Below are 13273 nucleotides of genomic sequence, written 5' to 3' on the forward strand. Positions count from 1 at the left end.
TTGTGTTAATCTACGGCTCATACCAGATTGTTTGCCATATATTCCAAAGGGCTATTGATGTATGAAAAGCATTTTCTATAAAGTAAAAATGTCTTCCTATGTATGCAGATAAACCTTGAAATTTGGCAAAACAGCAAAGTATTTTTCATGATCACTAGGTAATTTTTCTGATGATCATTATAATTTCTAAACTAAATTATTTCAGATTTACATTTAAACGAGCTTTGATCATATGAAATGATATTTATCATAACCAGTAAGCATGACACATGAACCAATTTTAACATTCATGTAATTATATAATTAAAGACATGTTGGTTACATTCTGTTTGTAATTGATAATACAATGCTACTAGTGATTGCTATACAGCACACCTTGAAGAAGATAATAGTCAAGTGAAATGCCTAATAAACATTTATGGCATTCAGCTGTCCTTATCTGCAAATTTTCACTCTGATAATTTTTGCTTAAGCTTTGGCAGAAAAAAATTTTGAGTTTTTCCTCAAAAGGTGAATTTGCTAATAGTGATGTGGAGATGGGTAAAGGGTTACAATAAACTTGCATGGTTTGAAGTCTGAGCTTTTCTATATCTATGAACTGTCACTTGTAGTACCAAATTTCTAACTTAACTCATTACATAGAGGTTTGAATGGGGTCTCTAGGGGGGTCTATACCTGACAACTTGGTAGAAATTTTTAAATGCTATATCTGTTTTTGAATATAGCATTATTGTAAAATAAATTTTACGTTCCTAGACATGCTAATGAGCCATATATTTGGCATAATAATGAGCCTAAATATTTGGCAAAACATTCAAGTATTGTTCACTTCATTTTTTTTTTGAAAAAAAACGTAACCAAAATGTGCTGTATTAATGCAAAAACGATGCCCACAAAATACATTTTGTAATGCTCTGAAACGCTGAAAATGGCATTTTTAAGGCTCTGAAATTCAAAATTTCTCAGGAGAGATAGCCTCAGACCCCCCCAGGTGCGGAGCGCCTCCGATGTTTTATGACTGATGTTTGAAAAATCCTAGATCCGCCCCTGACAACAGGTATCGTTGATTCAATACGAGACTGCCACCTGTACATGTAAATATATTACAAATAAGACATTTCTATCATTTAAGTATTTTCTCGAAAAGATTAATTTGATAACACCGCCTCGCAACGCAAAAAACCTTATTAACCAGCTACAAAAGAAGATTCGTTGATTAAATTGCTAGAAAAGTATTTGAAATCGGAACAGCTGTTAAGAGAAAAACTTCCGCGATAAATTTGTTGTTTTATGCTCACACACAAGAAATTTACATAAAAATAAAAATGTGAGCATAATGAGTTTGTTTAATGTAATAAATCACTAGGGAATGAGGAATGAGTACAAGTATTACATGTTATTATCAGTATAAAAAAGCAGGTTTTATATCTTTTAAAAATGAATTATAGCCAAGAAACTAAGTTTCTTTCTTTTACAAGTTAAACAGGTTACTCCAAGCATACGCTGGGCTTTACCTATATTGATAGTTCATTTCACAAAAAAACAACATTCAATACTTCTATACGATTAATTAAAATCATTATATGCATATGAATTAAAATATTTTTTTCGATTTTAATGTATTTTTGAAATATGATTGCAATAAATATCAGGCAAACTAATCATTTTACATGTGAAAAAGTTAACTCGATGTATTAGAAAGAAAATGTGGCAAAAAGCTCAAGATAATTTACTAAACAGCATCTCATAATGAGAGGGCTACGTGGCATTTGCTAACAATAATTATCTTCGCATGCGTAAATTGTAATTAAGAATTTATAATTTCAATATGTGCGACATTGGTTTGATTTGCCCAACCATAGATCGACTACTGCTAGCAAATAATTTCAAAAGAATTATTTTGAAGACTTAAAAGAATAAAGCTTGGTACATCATAGCATGTTAAGCAAGAAACTAAATTCTTCAAGGATTTCGTTTTTCTAGGTAGAAAACGTATTTAAAAGCAATCTTTAGAAAACTTTCAATTTTACATACATAAAGTACAGCCGTATCACAAATATATATGCTACACTTTAAAGATTATGAAAAACATCTGACTGCGTAAAATATTTGTACGATATATATATATAACAGGTGAACGATAAGATTGGCATTAATTTTCATCCGCATTTTACAAAGTTTTGCAAAACAAGACAAAACAGTTTTTGTGTTGTTTTGACTTTAAAGTAGTCTTTGTGTTGTTTTGACTTTAAAGTAGTCTTTGTGTTGTTTTGACTTTAAAGTAGTCTTTGTGTTGTTTTGACTTTAAAGTAGTCTTTGTGTTGCACGAGACTTTAAAGTAGTCTTTGTGTTGCACGAGACTTTAAAGTAGTCTTTGTGTTGCACGAAACAACACAAAGACTACTTTAAAGTTACTTTGTGAATAATATATTTTTTAATATTAGGAAGTACTTATATGTAATGTTTGAATGGTTTTGAAAGGAATGTGACTGTGTACTAATTTTATATCACAATTTATGTTTGCATAAAGAAAGTAAAGTTTTTCGTTCGAAATTTTATTTTAATAGCATGTAACAAAAGTTCAAAAATGGGTAAATTATACTGAAAACTAAGCTTTTGACAAAAACTGTCAAAAATTCCAATCTTATAGGGCAACAATATAACAACAGGCAGAAAAGCGAAACTTGAGAATAGATAAAATAACAGATAATTTTGCCGGACTTTCAAACGGATGCTTTCCTCAACCCTCTAAACTTTACTGAGAAGATGGTCATAAATTTGGCGACCATAATACAGATGTTATTTGTTTTTTTGAAACGTATTCCGAAAGCAGCCTTAATTATTATATCCTTTATACTGATTTTGAAGGAACCTAAATGGATCAAGTAGAATTTCTAGAGAAAGGAATGTAATGTTTTGGGCCTACAGGCTCACAGATACACAAGACACCGTTGAATAACAAATGCAGAAATTCACTGCATTGATCTAAGATTTATTTTGCTCTATATTGATGTATGGCAGCAGGTTTAAATATTGAATTTTCCACATACGGTAATTTTCCTTTTAATGTAGGCTACCTGTCATTAAACGTTAAATATTTAACTAAGATTTATGTATTGTTGGGTATAACAACTTGTTCTGTTTAATATTTATTTCTTTTACAGCTACCTTTGCAAACTTCGTAATGAAAAACTTTCGGCATATGCAACAGAATGTCGGCACTATTGCTTTTGAAACAATCCAAATGTTAAAGCGAATATAGGAAAGCAAAGTTCCATTTCGATACAATTCATTGTTTTTTAGCGCATGCGTGAAAAATCATCCCAGCAAGTATTCTATGGGTTCAAAGATTGGCGTTGCCTATGCACGTAATCTCTACCAGGCCAAAAAAAGAAAGGGCGATTCTGTTTGTTATCTTTCAATCGTTTTGGTTGCAGAGAGAAGATTACACGAAGCTTGTGTTTGGTGTAGAAATATAAACGTCAGTGATCTTTACATAAAAACGATAAGACATAGTTAAGTCAAAGGTGGGAGAAATTATTTCTTATTCTTTATATAAGAACAGTGTCGTGATGAGCGTTTAGCATTTTCCAGATGAAAAGAATTAAGCATTGCCACGAAAAGGCCAAATAAAAACAAAGTGCAATAAACCACAAAACTAGCAAAAGATATTTTCAGTCAAATATTCTGACAGCAACTTGTCTTGTTGTGAAAAAAGTCTAAATATTTCATTTGATTTTGTCGGCGCTAATTTTTGCTTTTAATACCGACGTGTTTTTGTTGAGAATACTTTATCATACCTTTGTTTTATTATCATTTTCCCTTCAGACAATACAAAATATATAGAAACCTTCGTCTTTTGAGTTCTATTTTAAAAAAGTACATTGGAAAAAGTATAATTCATTCCCATCTTTCATTCAAAATAAACTTTAAGTTTAATGAATTATGTCAAAAAATATTTTGAAATTGGAACAAGTGCTACAAAAAAAATTACGACAAAAATGTTCTGATACTGGAACAGCTACTGCAAAAAGAATTTCGTGATCCTTTTCGTAGTTTATTATCACAGACAAAAAGATATTTACATAAAATATGGAGAACAAATAATTGTAGTTGATATAAACGAACAACGATAAATCCGTTAAATGTACTTATTTTTATTGGAAGAAAATGCGTACGGAAGAAAATGATTTTGTTCAAGTATTGTTGAATTCATAAAATTTGTTCTCCTTTAAGTTGCGAAGACAACAGGTATCATCGATTCAATATGAGACTGCCACCTGTACATGCAAATATATTACAAATAAGACACTTGTATCATGTAAGTATTTTCTCGAAAAAATTAACCTGATGACACCGCCTCGCAACGCAAAAACCTTGTTCACCAGCTTCAAAAGAAGATTCGTTGATTAAATTGCTAGAAAATTATTTGAAATCAGAACAGCTGTTAAGAGAAAAACTTCCGCTATAAATTTGTTTTTTCATGCTCACACACAAAAGAAATTTACATAAAAATGTGAGCACAAGGAGTTGTGTTTAATGTAATAAATCACTATAGTATGAGTACAAGCGTTACATCCAAACAACCAATCCTAATAACCCCAATGTTGTTGTATCTAAAACTAGCTAATAACATTATTAAATATGCTCGAGGATTTCATTGCAAATAGTTTTTGATATTTATAGTTTTTCAATACATCATGGTGAATATCACCAAAAGCTCAAAAACTTTACTAACATTAACAAGTCCAATAACTTACGGATAACAAAAAAAAACTGTATAGAACGTTGATATCTGATCATTTCTGGCAGAATTGAAAATTAAGCTTCTCAAAAGCTAAACTTTAACTTCTATTTGTAGATTGAAGAAAATTGAGAATTCTACGTCACATGACTTTGACATTTTTAGCTTATAGAAGCCAAACTGCTGACTATGTTGAATTTAGTGTGAAAAATACAAATTAAGAAGTTAACTGCATACATTGAATGCGTATAAACAAAAATTAACGTGAGACTTGCCAGGCGGGAAACGAATTCGTGTTAAAAAAACAATTGCCCAACATAAAATATATTAAGTATGAGTGAAGATACTGATATGGTGATACTGTTTTCCTGTCAGGGGATAAATCTCCAGGTGCTCTGAGACTCTGGTGTTGTTTATCTCTTTAAGTGTCGATGTTGCAACGCGTCGTATGTTGGTCGCAATGTCTCTTCTTTTAGCCAAAATTTGGATATGAACTTGCCTTGTTGAGCAAGCTAAATACTTCGGTTTATTTCCTCAGTGTCGATTCTCACTTTTTATTTGACGCGTTTTTTATCACATTAGTTTATCACGACTTTATTTCATTCACTTTTTTGAGATTGGATATAATAATCTTTTTTCAGTTATTACTCAAACTATAAACTCTGTGCTACTTATCTTGTAATGACAACACGTATTGTCGGTCGGTTCTTTACAAGATTCCACCTGCGTACACAAATTACAAATAAGGCATCTTGAGTGAAATGACTGTTTTCTCAAATTGACCATTGGCTTAGTTGATATTGCTTCTACAGCTACCATAGAAAAATAGCGAGAAAAAATCTTCGAAAAATAAAACAGACTTTTGGTAGTGGAGATTTTATAACAATCATGAATATTGATGCCATTATTGGAAAGCGCTTTTTCATTATCGGGCGTCTCATTTTATTATCCACGCATTCCCGAGAAAGTACCGCAGCACGTATTTCTTTGGTTCCTATCGCCTTTGATGTTTGTTCGTCTCATTAAAAGATCATCCCCGCACACGTACACATGAGCTCCTCAACGTAACCATGTTTTTGTGGCACGTTCACAAGATCCGATTTCTCGGTCCGCTAATTTTGTTAATATTTATATTCGTCTGGATACTTCTAATAGTAGTAGCAGCCATTTATTTTATCTAGAACATTTATTGATACATTTTTCATCTTTATGTCCTTGGTTCCAAGTTTTTTTCAAATCTAAATATGGAAAGTATGGATGGTGAAAACTCTGGTTTTATTTGGCTTTATCTGATCTTTTCAAGTTCTATATCCGACATTTCAGACTGACCCATCCAAATGTGGTAGGCTCAATTTATATGTGTTCACACGATCCGTTTTTTAGGATCTAACAAATCGAATCGTGTAAACGCACCTTAAGTGTGGCAACTTATACATCAACATATGATAAGCTTTAAAAAACAAATGCAAAAATTAACTTATCTACCTCACGAATTCCTTGGATATAGATTCGTATACCGCAGATACTTGAGGCGTTTGATTGTATTTCCCTTAAATATGAGGCAACCTGTCAGCAGAGGCGTAAAGAGAACGTAAATTTGGGGGAAGGGGTGGGGCTCAAAATCATATATTCCATTGTGCCCTACTGATTTCTTTTGAAAGTGAGTTGAATTTCAAAAGAAATCAGTACGGCACAACTGAATATATGAATATAAACACCCCTAATTAACGTTCTAGTTACGCCTTTGCCTGTGAGTGTATACATCTGTCTTGAACATGCATGCATTTAAGAGTAGAATTTGAAAATGCTAAGCCTTAGAGCTCCACAAAGTATTGGTGAACAGCAAATCCGTGTAGCACTGTTTATCTGTAAATTGTATAAAAGCAAACAAAATTGTTTTATTTGAAAATTTTAGTTTAAATAGATATGGGAGATTCTGCAACTTTAAAAAATGAAGACAGCCAATCAAATGATAAATCTAAGATATTCAACGATCCAATTCATGGTTTCATCGAACTTCATCCATTGTTGGTCAAGATTATCAACACACGACAGTTTTAGCGTTTGAAAGATATCAAGCAGTTGGGACTCTGTGATTATGTTTACCCTGTAGCAACTCATACTAGGTAAGGTTATTACGTGGAAAACACTATGGGATATGTTTTATACATTAAGTGGTGAATAGCGCAACTTTTGAAAATATTTACCCACACAATGTATCTTCAAACAGGTTCGAACACGCTCTTGGAACATCTTATATGTGTGGAAAATTGATCGATTTACTTTACGAGCTTCATCGTGAAGAGAGAAAAAGATAAAATATAGAAAAAATTGAAATCACAAAAGAGGAACGTTTATGTGTCAAAATTGCAGGTCTTTGTCGTGGTCTTGGCCATGGACCGTTCTCTTATTTCTTTGAAAAAGTGTACATGAAAAAGTTTTGTCGTGAAAGTACTGACAATGAGTGGAAACACGCGACGGCGTCAGTAGAACTATTTGATCATATGCTCAAGTCAAATCGTGAACTTAAGGACAGTTTTGCAAAGGAAAACCTTGATGAGGATCATATAAAATTCATTAAAGATCTCATCAAAGGTAATGCTAGAAATCATGATAAAGTTCATGCTAGCTCTCATTAGGATTCAAACTCATTATTTATTATACCTTCCAAATTATTACTCCAGTAACACAACTCCACATTTATATTGCAGTCACCCGAGACTTTATAAATTCTCGTTGTATGCAGGTAAAGACCCTAACAAAGAAGAAGAAAAGGTAGAAAGGATATGTCCATTTACAGGTCAACCAAAATGGTTTCTTTATGAAATCGTGTCAAACAAACGAAATCATATCGACTGCAAAAAATTTGATTACATTGCCCGTGACTGCGCTAATGTTGGAGTGAAAAGTAATTTTGACCACAGACGCTACTTTGAAAATGTTCGCATCATGTCTTTTAAAGGCCAACTTCAGATCTGCGTACGTGACAAAGAGGTGTTTAACTTGTACGAGTTGTTCCACACACGTTGGTCCCTCTATCACAGAGTTTATCAACACAAAACTAAGGCACCAATAGAAGATTTGCTAGCTAGGGCGTTTTACAAAGTCGATAAAATCATGAAAATCTCAGAAGCTGTGAACTATATGAAACGATACACCGTTCTGACAGACAGCATTCTGTATGGCATCTTACGAAATGAGAGCCGGAAGCGAGCTGTCGGAAAAGCGCAGGATTTGATAAGATACATACAAGAACGGAAGATTTACAAATTCTGTGGTCAGACTGATTTACCGTCGAGCTTCACCTGCCCAAAAGAGGATGAAATCGTCCAAAAGTTGATTGATCTATCAGAAAGAAAATTGACAAAGAACGACATATTTGTTTCTATAGTGGAATTCGACTTTGCGATGAAAGATAAAAATCCAGTTGATGCTGTCAGGTTTTTCGATAAATCCCGCAGGGAAACGTTTGCGATAAAAAGAGAAGAAGTTAGTAAAATGTTGCCACAAAATTTCCATGAAACATATATCAGAGTTTACGCAAAAAACCAGGAACAAAATGAAGAACAGATTCAATTGATTAATGAAATAATTGAAAAATGGTGCGACAATAATGAATTTCCAAAACCATATGTTCCTAAAGCCTTATGAACGATTTTATGCCACATCTTTCTGTTCTAAAAACACACTTGATAGTTTCTTATAACTTAAACAACATATCGTAAATTCAAAACACCAATGATTATAGACACTTTAAATGCCCAAGTCGGACAGTAAATATGGAAAAGTAAAAAAATAGCTGGAGTGTAAAAGATGGAAGAATGGAAACAAAGGAATGAATAAATATTGATAATTATATTATAATCTATGCTAAAAATACTTTATGTTAGAGCAGCACAAAACTGAATCAAAATAAAATGAGAAGTATTATAATAAACTTCCAACTTTCAATACTGACATGTATTTTTGTAGTCCGGTGACGTAAACGTTATGAGCGAAATACAGTATACTGAAAAATGTCAACAAATTTAATAATGCCTGTAGATATATACGGCCTTGGTGATAAATTCGACGTAAAACTCGCCAAAAAGTTTTCAACTTAGTAAATCGGTACAGAGCTTCCGACGCCAATCGAATTCAATCTGATCTAATGCAAACAAACATAAATATTACCTTTCATTGTAAATATCGGTTCATTAAACAACTGATGATAGACATTACCAAATCCTGACGTCATAAAAACTACTAGCCATAGCCATGTCTACCACGTGAAATACGACGTCACTTGATTTTTGCAGTTGTTTCATTAAAGCGTTGTTTGACTCCCAGTCGGACTACTAGCTATAACCATGGCTACCACATGAAATACGACGTCACTTGATTTTGCAGTTGTTTCATTAAAGCGTTGTTTGACTCCCAGTCGGACTACTAGCTATAACCATGGCTACCACATGAAATACGACGTCACTTGATTTTTGCAGTTGTTTCATTAAAGCGTTGTTTGACTCCCAGTCGGTTATCCCTGTAAAGGAAATGCATTTAAAAGTTTGTACAAAGTTCAAACTGTCTACTGTAGTTTGTAAAATGAAAGATAAATTGTTTCCAGCAAAACAATAAATGATTGTGGCGAGTTAAAACGATCAAATACTTATCATTAAACAAATCTACCTGATCATTTTCATACAATTCTGACATTATACATACAAATACTATGCAAATTTATAACAAGTAATTTAGCCTAATTTATGAATTACAACAGGAATTATTTATAGCAACTCATGTGTCGCAATATACAAAAATAAATTTTTATATCCTTTTGAAGCCTGAGATGTATAGTTCTACATAATAATATTTAACTGACTTTAATGACCTCGCACATCAAGTAGTGAATCCTATGCTAAAATGAACAAGGATGAAAATTCCGGCTTTACAAAAAAGTTTTGAACAATTGAAAACATCGAAGCACTTGAACGTATTTGTATAATAGAAAAAGATTTCAAAGGACATCAAAGTAAAGTACTTGAAATTCAATCCCTTAATCCACCTTTCCGACTTTAAACATGCGTGTCAAAATACGAGATCAAATTACAAAATTCGGACAATTAAATGGTCAGACATAGTATTGTTTATGTAAAATAGTGGCAATAAATCAGAAAGAAGATGCTCTTTGGGGCATTTGTAAATATTATTTTAGAAATACAGATCGACTAATTATAAAGGCAGAAGGTGTAAGAGTAAATAAAAACCATTTTCCGTCAAATCATAGGAAAGCTTGGATATGACTTGCAATATGCAGATACAAAGTTATGGAGAAAAATAAAAACATCTCTAACGTCGGTTGTCACGGATATAACGAGTGCCATTAGAAAGTGTTGATGACTTTGATATGCATTTGTCAAAACAAGCTTAAGTAGACAGAGAGCATGTTAAAAAATATATTATTAAAAAATATCTAAGCGCATGTACAAACACAAATTTCAGAGCACGCTCCGTCACAAAATAAATGAGAACAACCAACCGTATGTACTGGTACCGATTATGGAATAATTAGTTCGCTCAGTCACAAATTTTCAGATAAATCATTTGCGCATGCATTCCGCCTATCTTCAAAGGGCAAAACATAAAATACACTTCTGGTTGGCTAAGGGACTGATGTTGATTTAGTAAATAGCTTATTAGCTAAACTGTTCTCTGCTCGATCATCGGCCGAACAGAATGTTATCGTTTATGAACGGCCTACTCATGATTTATCAATCCAAAATAAGGGACGAGCATTTCAGAGAGATTGATATGAGGTGAAGGACTGGCTGTGTGGCAGTACAACCTTGCATGTCTAATATTTTCCTCGCAAACATCGCTATCATGGACTAAGAATGGCTACAACGATATGTGGAGTATTATGTCTGATGCTAATGAGCATGAAAAATCTAAATCGCATTTGACTGCTTTTAAGACATGGAAAACGTATGGAGCTGGTGAACGAATTGATTGTCTTATGTCTCTCGCTAGAAAAAATGAGATTAAGCGTCACAATGAGGAGGTAAGGCAAAATCGAGAAATTTTAAAAACTGTTACTGAGGCAGTGCTGTATTTGTCAAAGTAAGAGTTGCCATTTAGAGGTCACGATGAGTCCGAAGGTAGCTTGACAAAGGTAATTATAGAGAGTTGCTCGAATGTTTTGCAAAGTTTGATTCTGTATTTGAGCGTCGACTGCACAGTAGACTAGCAGAATCTGATAGAGTTGGCGACAGAAGATTTACTGGAGTCTCCCAGATATTCAAAATGATCTTATCAGCTGTCTTGATTTAGTCATTGAAGATGAAATCAGATATAATAGAAAAACTGGTTTTGCAAACATATGATGGTGCTTTTGTGATGTTTGGCCATATCAATGGTGTTCAATCATTGGTTTGACAAGAGTATCCTTTTGCCCATTTTGTTCATTGTGCAGCTCATAGATTGAACCTTGTCCTATGCCAGCCAGCCTCATTAATTTCTCCTGTTAAAATCTTTTTTACTAATATAAGTACATTCGGCATTTACAAGCAATGCCCCAAAAGAAAAGCTTTTCTCACATCAAACAATCTTGAGTTTCCTGCCCCTGGTGAAACAAGATGGTATTATCGCTCTAGATTAATCAATGTATTCCACAAAAACTATGAAAAATTTTAAATATTTTTGAGGGGGTACTTGAACAAACAGCTGGATGGGATGATGAGTCATTAAGTAAAATAAGTGGCTTACTGCATTATCTTGATAGCTTTTTCTTTTGTTTTCTAGTGTATGTTTTTTACAGGATCTTAGAACAGTGTACAATTTTGTATTCTATTCTTCAAAATAGGGAAACCCATTTTAATTATGGCATAAGCAAGATTGAAAATTTCAAGCAGTTTATTGTATCACTTCGCACAGATCAACGTTTCACCGAGTTTTACCAAACTGCAATAGAAAAAATATGCCCACCAGCAACCAGAGCTGATAGCAGATACAATTACAAACAGCTGTATTTTGAGATTATTGATTCCATTAAAAGCATGTTAAGTGAACGATTTCAAGATATTAATCAGTTCGAGTTTTTAGATTTTGGAAATCCTAAACTCTTTACTTTATGGAAGGGTATAGTTCTACAGGAGAAGATCAATCTTCTCAAAGAAAAGTATAGTCCTCTTTTTGACATCCATACTTTGAAGAGTCAACTTTCCTTCATTTACAACGACAAGGACTTTCAAAAAGAGTGCAGTAATGAGATGCTTAAATACATCTACAATTTTAATCTTCAGTCGAGCTTACGTCAAGTGGTAAATATGTCAAAATCAAATTATGTCTTGCCAGTGGCGACTGCTTCAGTAGAGAGGTCGTTTTCTTGCTTATAAAGTGTAAAAAGCTATTTGAGGAGTAGAATGGGTCAAGGTCGGCTTAAATCTTTTTGTGTAGAATATCTATTCGCAAAGATATCATTGAACAGAGCGAGGAATCAGAGGTGTTACATAATGAGGGGATTGAAAATTTTGTAGAAAAACCCAGGAGGCCGGCCTTTCTTTATAAATGATGGGTATAGTATGTGTTTTGATAATTGTGCTTATAATGCATGGTACTTCATTGAGAAAATTAAGCATAACTTTAAAGAATAAAGCCATCCCTGTCTACCTGCCCCAATCTAAACAAGTTTAAACTAACGATGGGACGCTAAGAACAATCTCTCTCTATGCATTTTAGGAAGTGTCGTGAACTAGGTTATTTTTTGTGTTAATCCAAATTTCTTCTGTTTATTCAGGGGCAGTGATGAGTTCGATTCATTATGTTTTAAGAGACAATTGTCTCCTGCGTAACATTTCTCTGAGCCACCTTTAGTACCTATTTAACTAGTTGCAGTTTCGACGATTTCCACATTAAGAATGCAGCTAATAAAAACGGTTTTTTATAACTTAGTGTACAACAAATAATTCGCTCTCCAAATTGCCGGAAATGCTTGTTTCCAAGGTTCTGCTAACAACTGAGAAGTATTTTGAAAAGAAGTGATAAAATCTCTAAACGACAAGCTAGAACTCGACGTTATATGATTCTTAGAGCAAACTTAGCTACGAATTGTTTACAATATGTCAGAATTGTTAAATTTTTGTATTTTTCAACAATCTCTTTCATAGGTTGTGATGATTGTTAAAATTCAGTTAAGGCTTTATGCCCAAGATCATGTTTTACAGTTCAAGAAAGAATATTTTTCAGTGAGCCATTTCAAAAGACAGAAAGCTGGATTTTTTTGCTTTAGTTGAAATTTTGTTTTACTGCGAGTTTCATTAGCAAGGACTTTCATAGATAAATATTGTCCTTGTCATACCATGAAAAGGACAAAGAAAGAGTTCTGGCAAATTGATTTAAAAAATTATCCTGTATTTATATTTCTCTAGCTGCAACAAATCTAATGATGATTCTGATCTATTATACCTACTAAATTACCAATTTACTCTGTGTCCTTGGATAAAAGTTTATAATGTCGATTTAAAATAAAGAATATCTGAATTAGTTTTGAAG

General features: G+C 33.1%; 1 protein-coding gene across 1 annotated transcript; it reads left to right on the forward strand.

The window, feature by feature from the left end:
• Positions 1–6997: 6997 nt before the first annotated feature.
• Positions 6998–8695, forward strand: LOC124437353 (deoxynucleoside triphosphate triphosphohydrolase SAMHD1-like). Its single transcript, XM_046987331.1, has 2 exons — positions 6998–7339; positions 7491–8695. The coding sequence occupies exons 1-2, from the start codon at positions 7174–7176 to the stop codon at positions 8393–8395; spliced, it is 1071 nt and encodes a 356-aa protein (XP_046843287.1). The 5' UTR covers positions 6998–7173; the 3' UTR covers positions 8396–8695.
• Positions 8696–13273: the final 4578 nt, after the last annotated feature.

The sequence above is a fragment of the Xenia sp. Carnegie-2017 genome, unplaced genomic scaffold (assembly GCF_021976095.1).
Source record: "Xenia sp. Carnegie-2017 unplaced genomic scaffold, XeniaSp_v1 HiC_scaffold_16, whole genome shotgun sequence".
Taxonomy (NCBI): Eukaryota; Metazoa; Cnidaria; class Anthozoa; order Malacalcyonacea; family Xeniidae; genus Xenia; species Xenia sp. Carnegie-2017.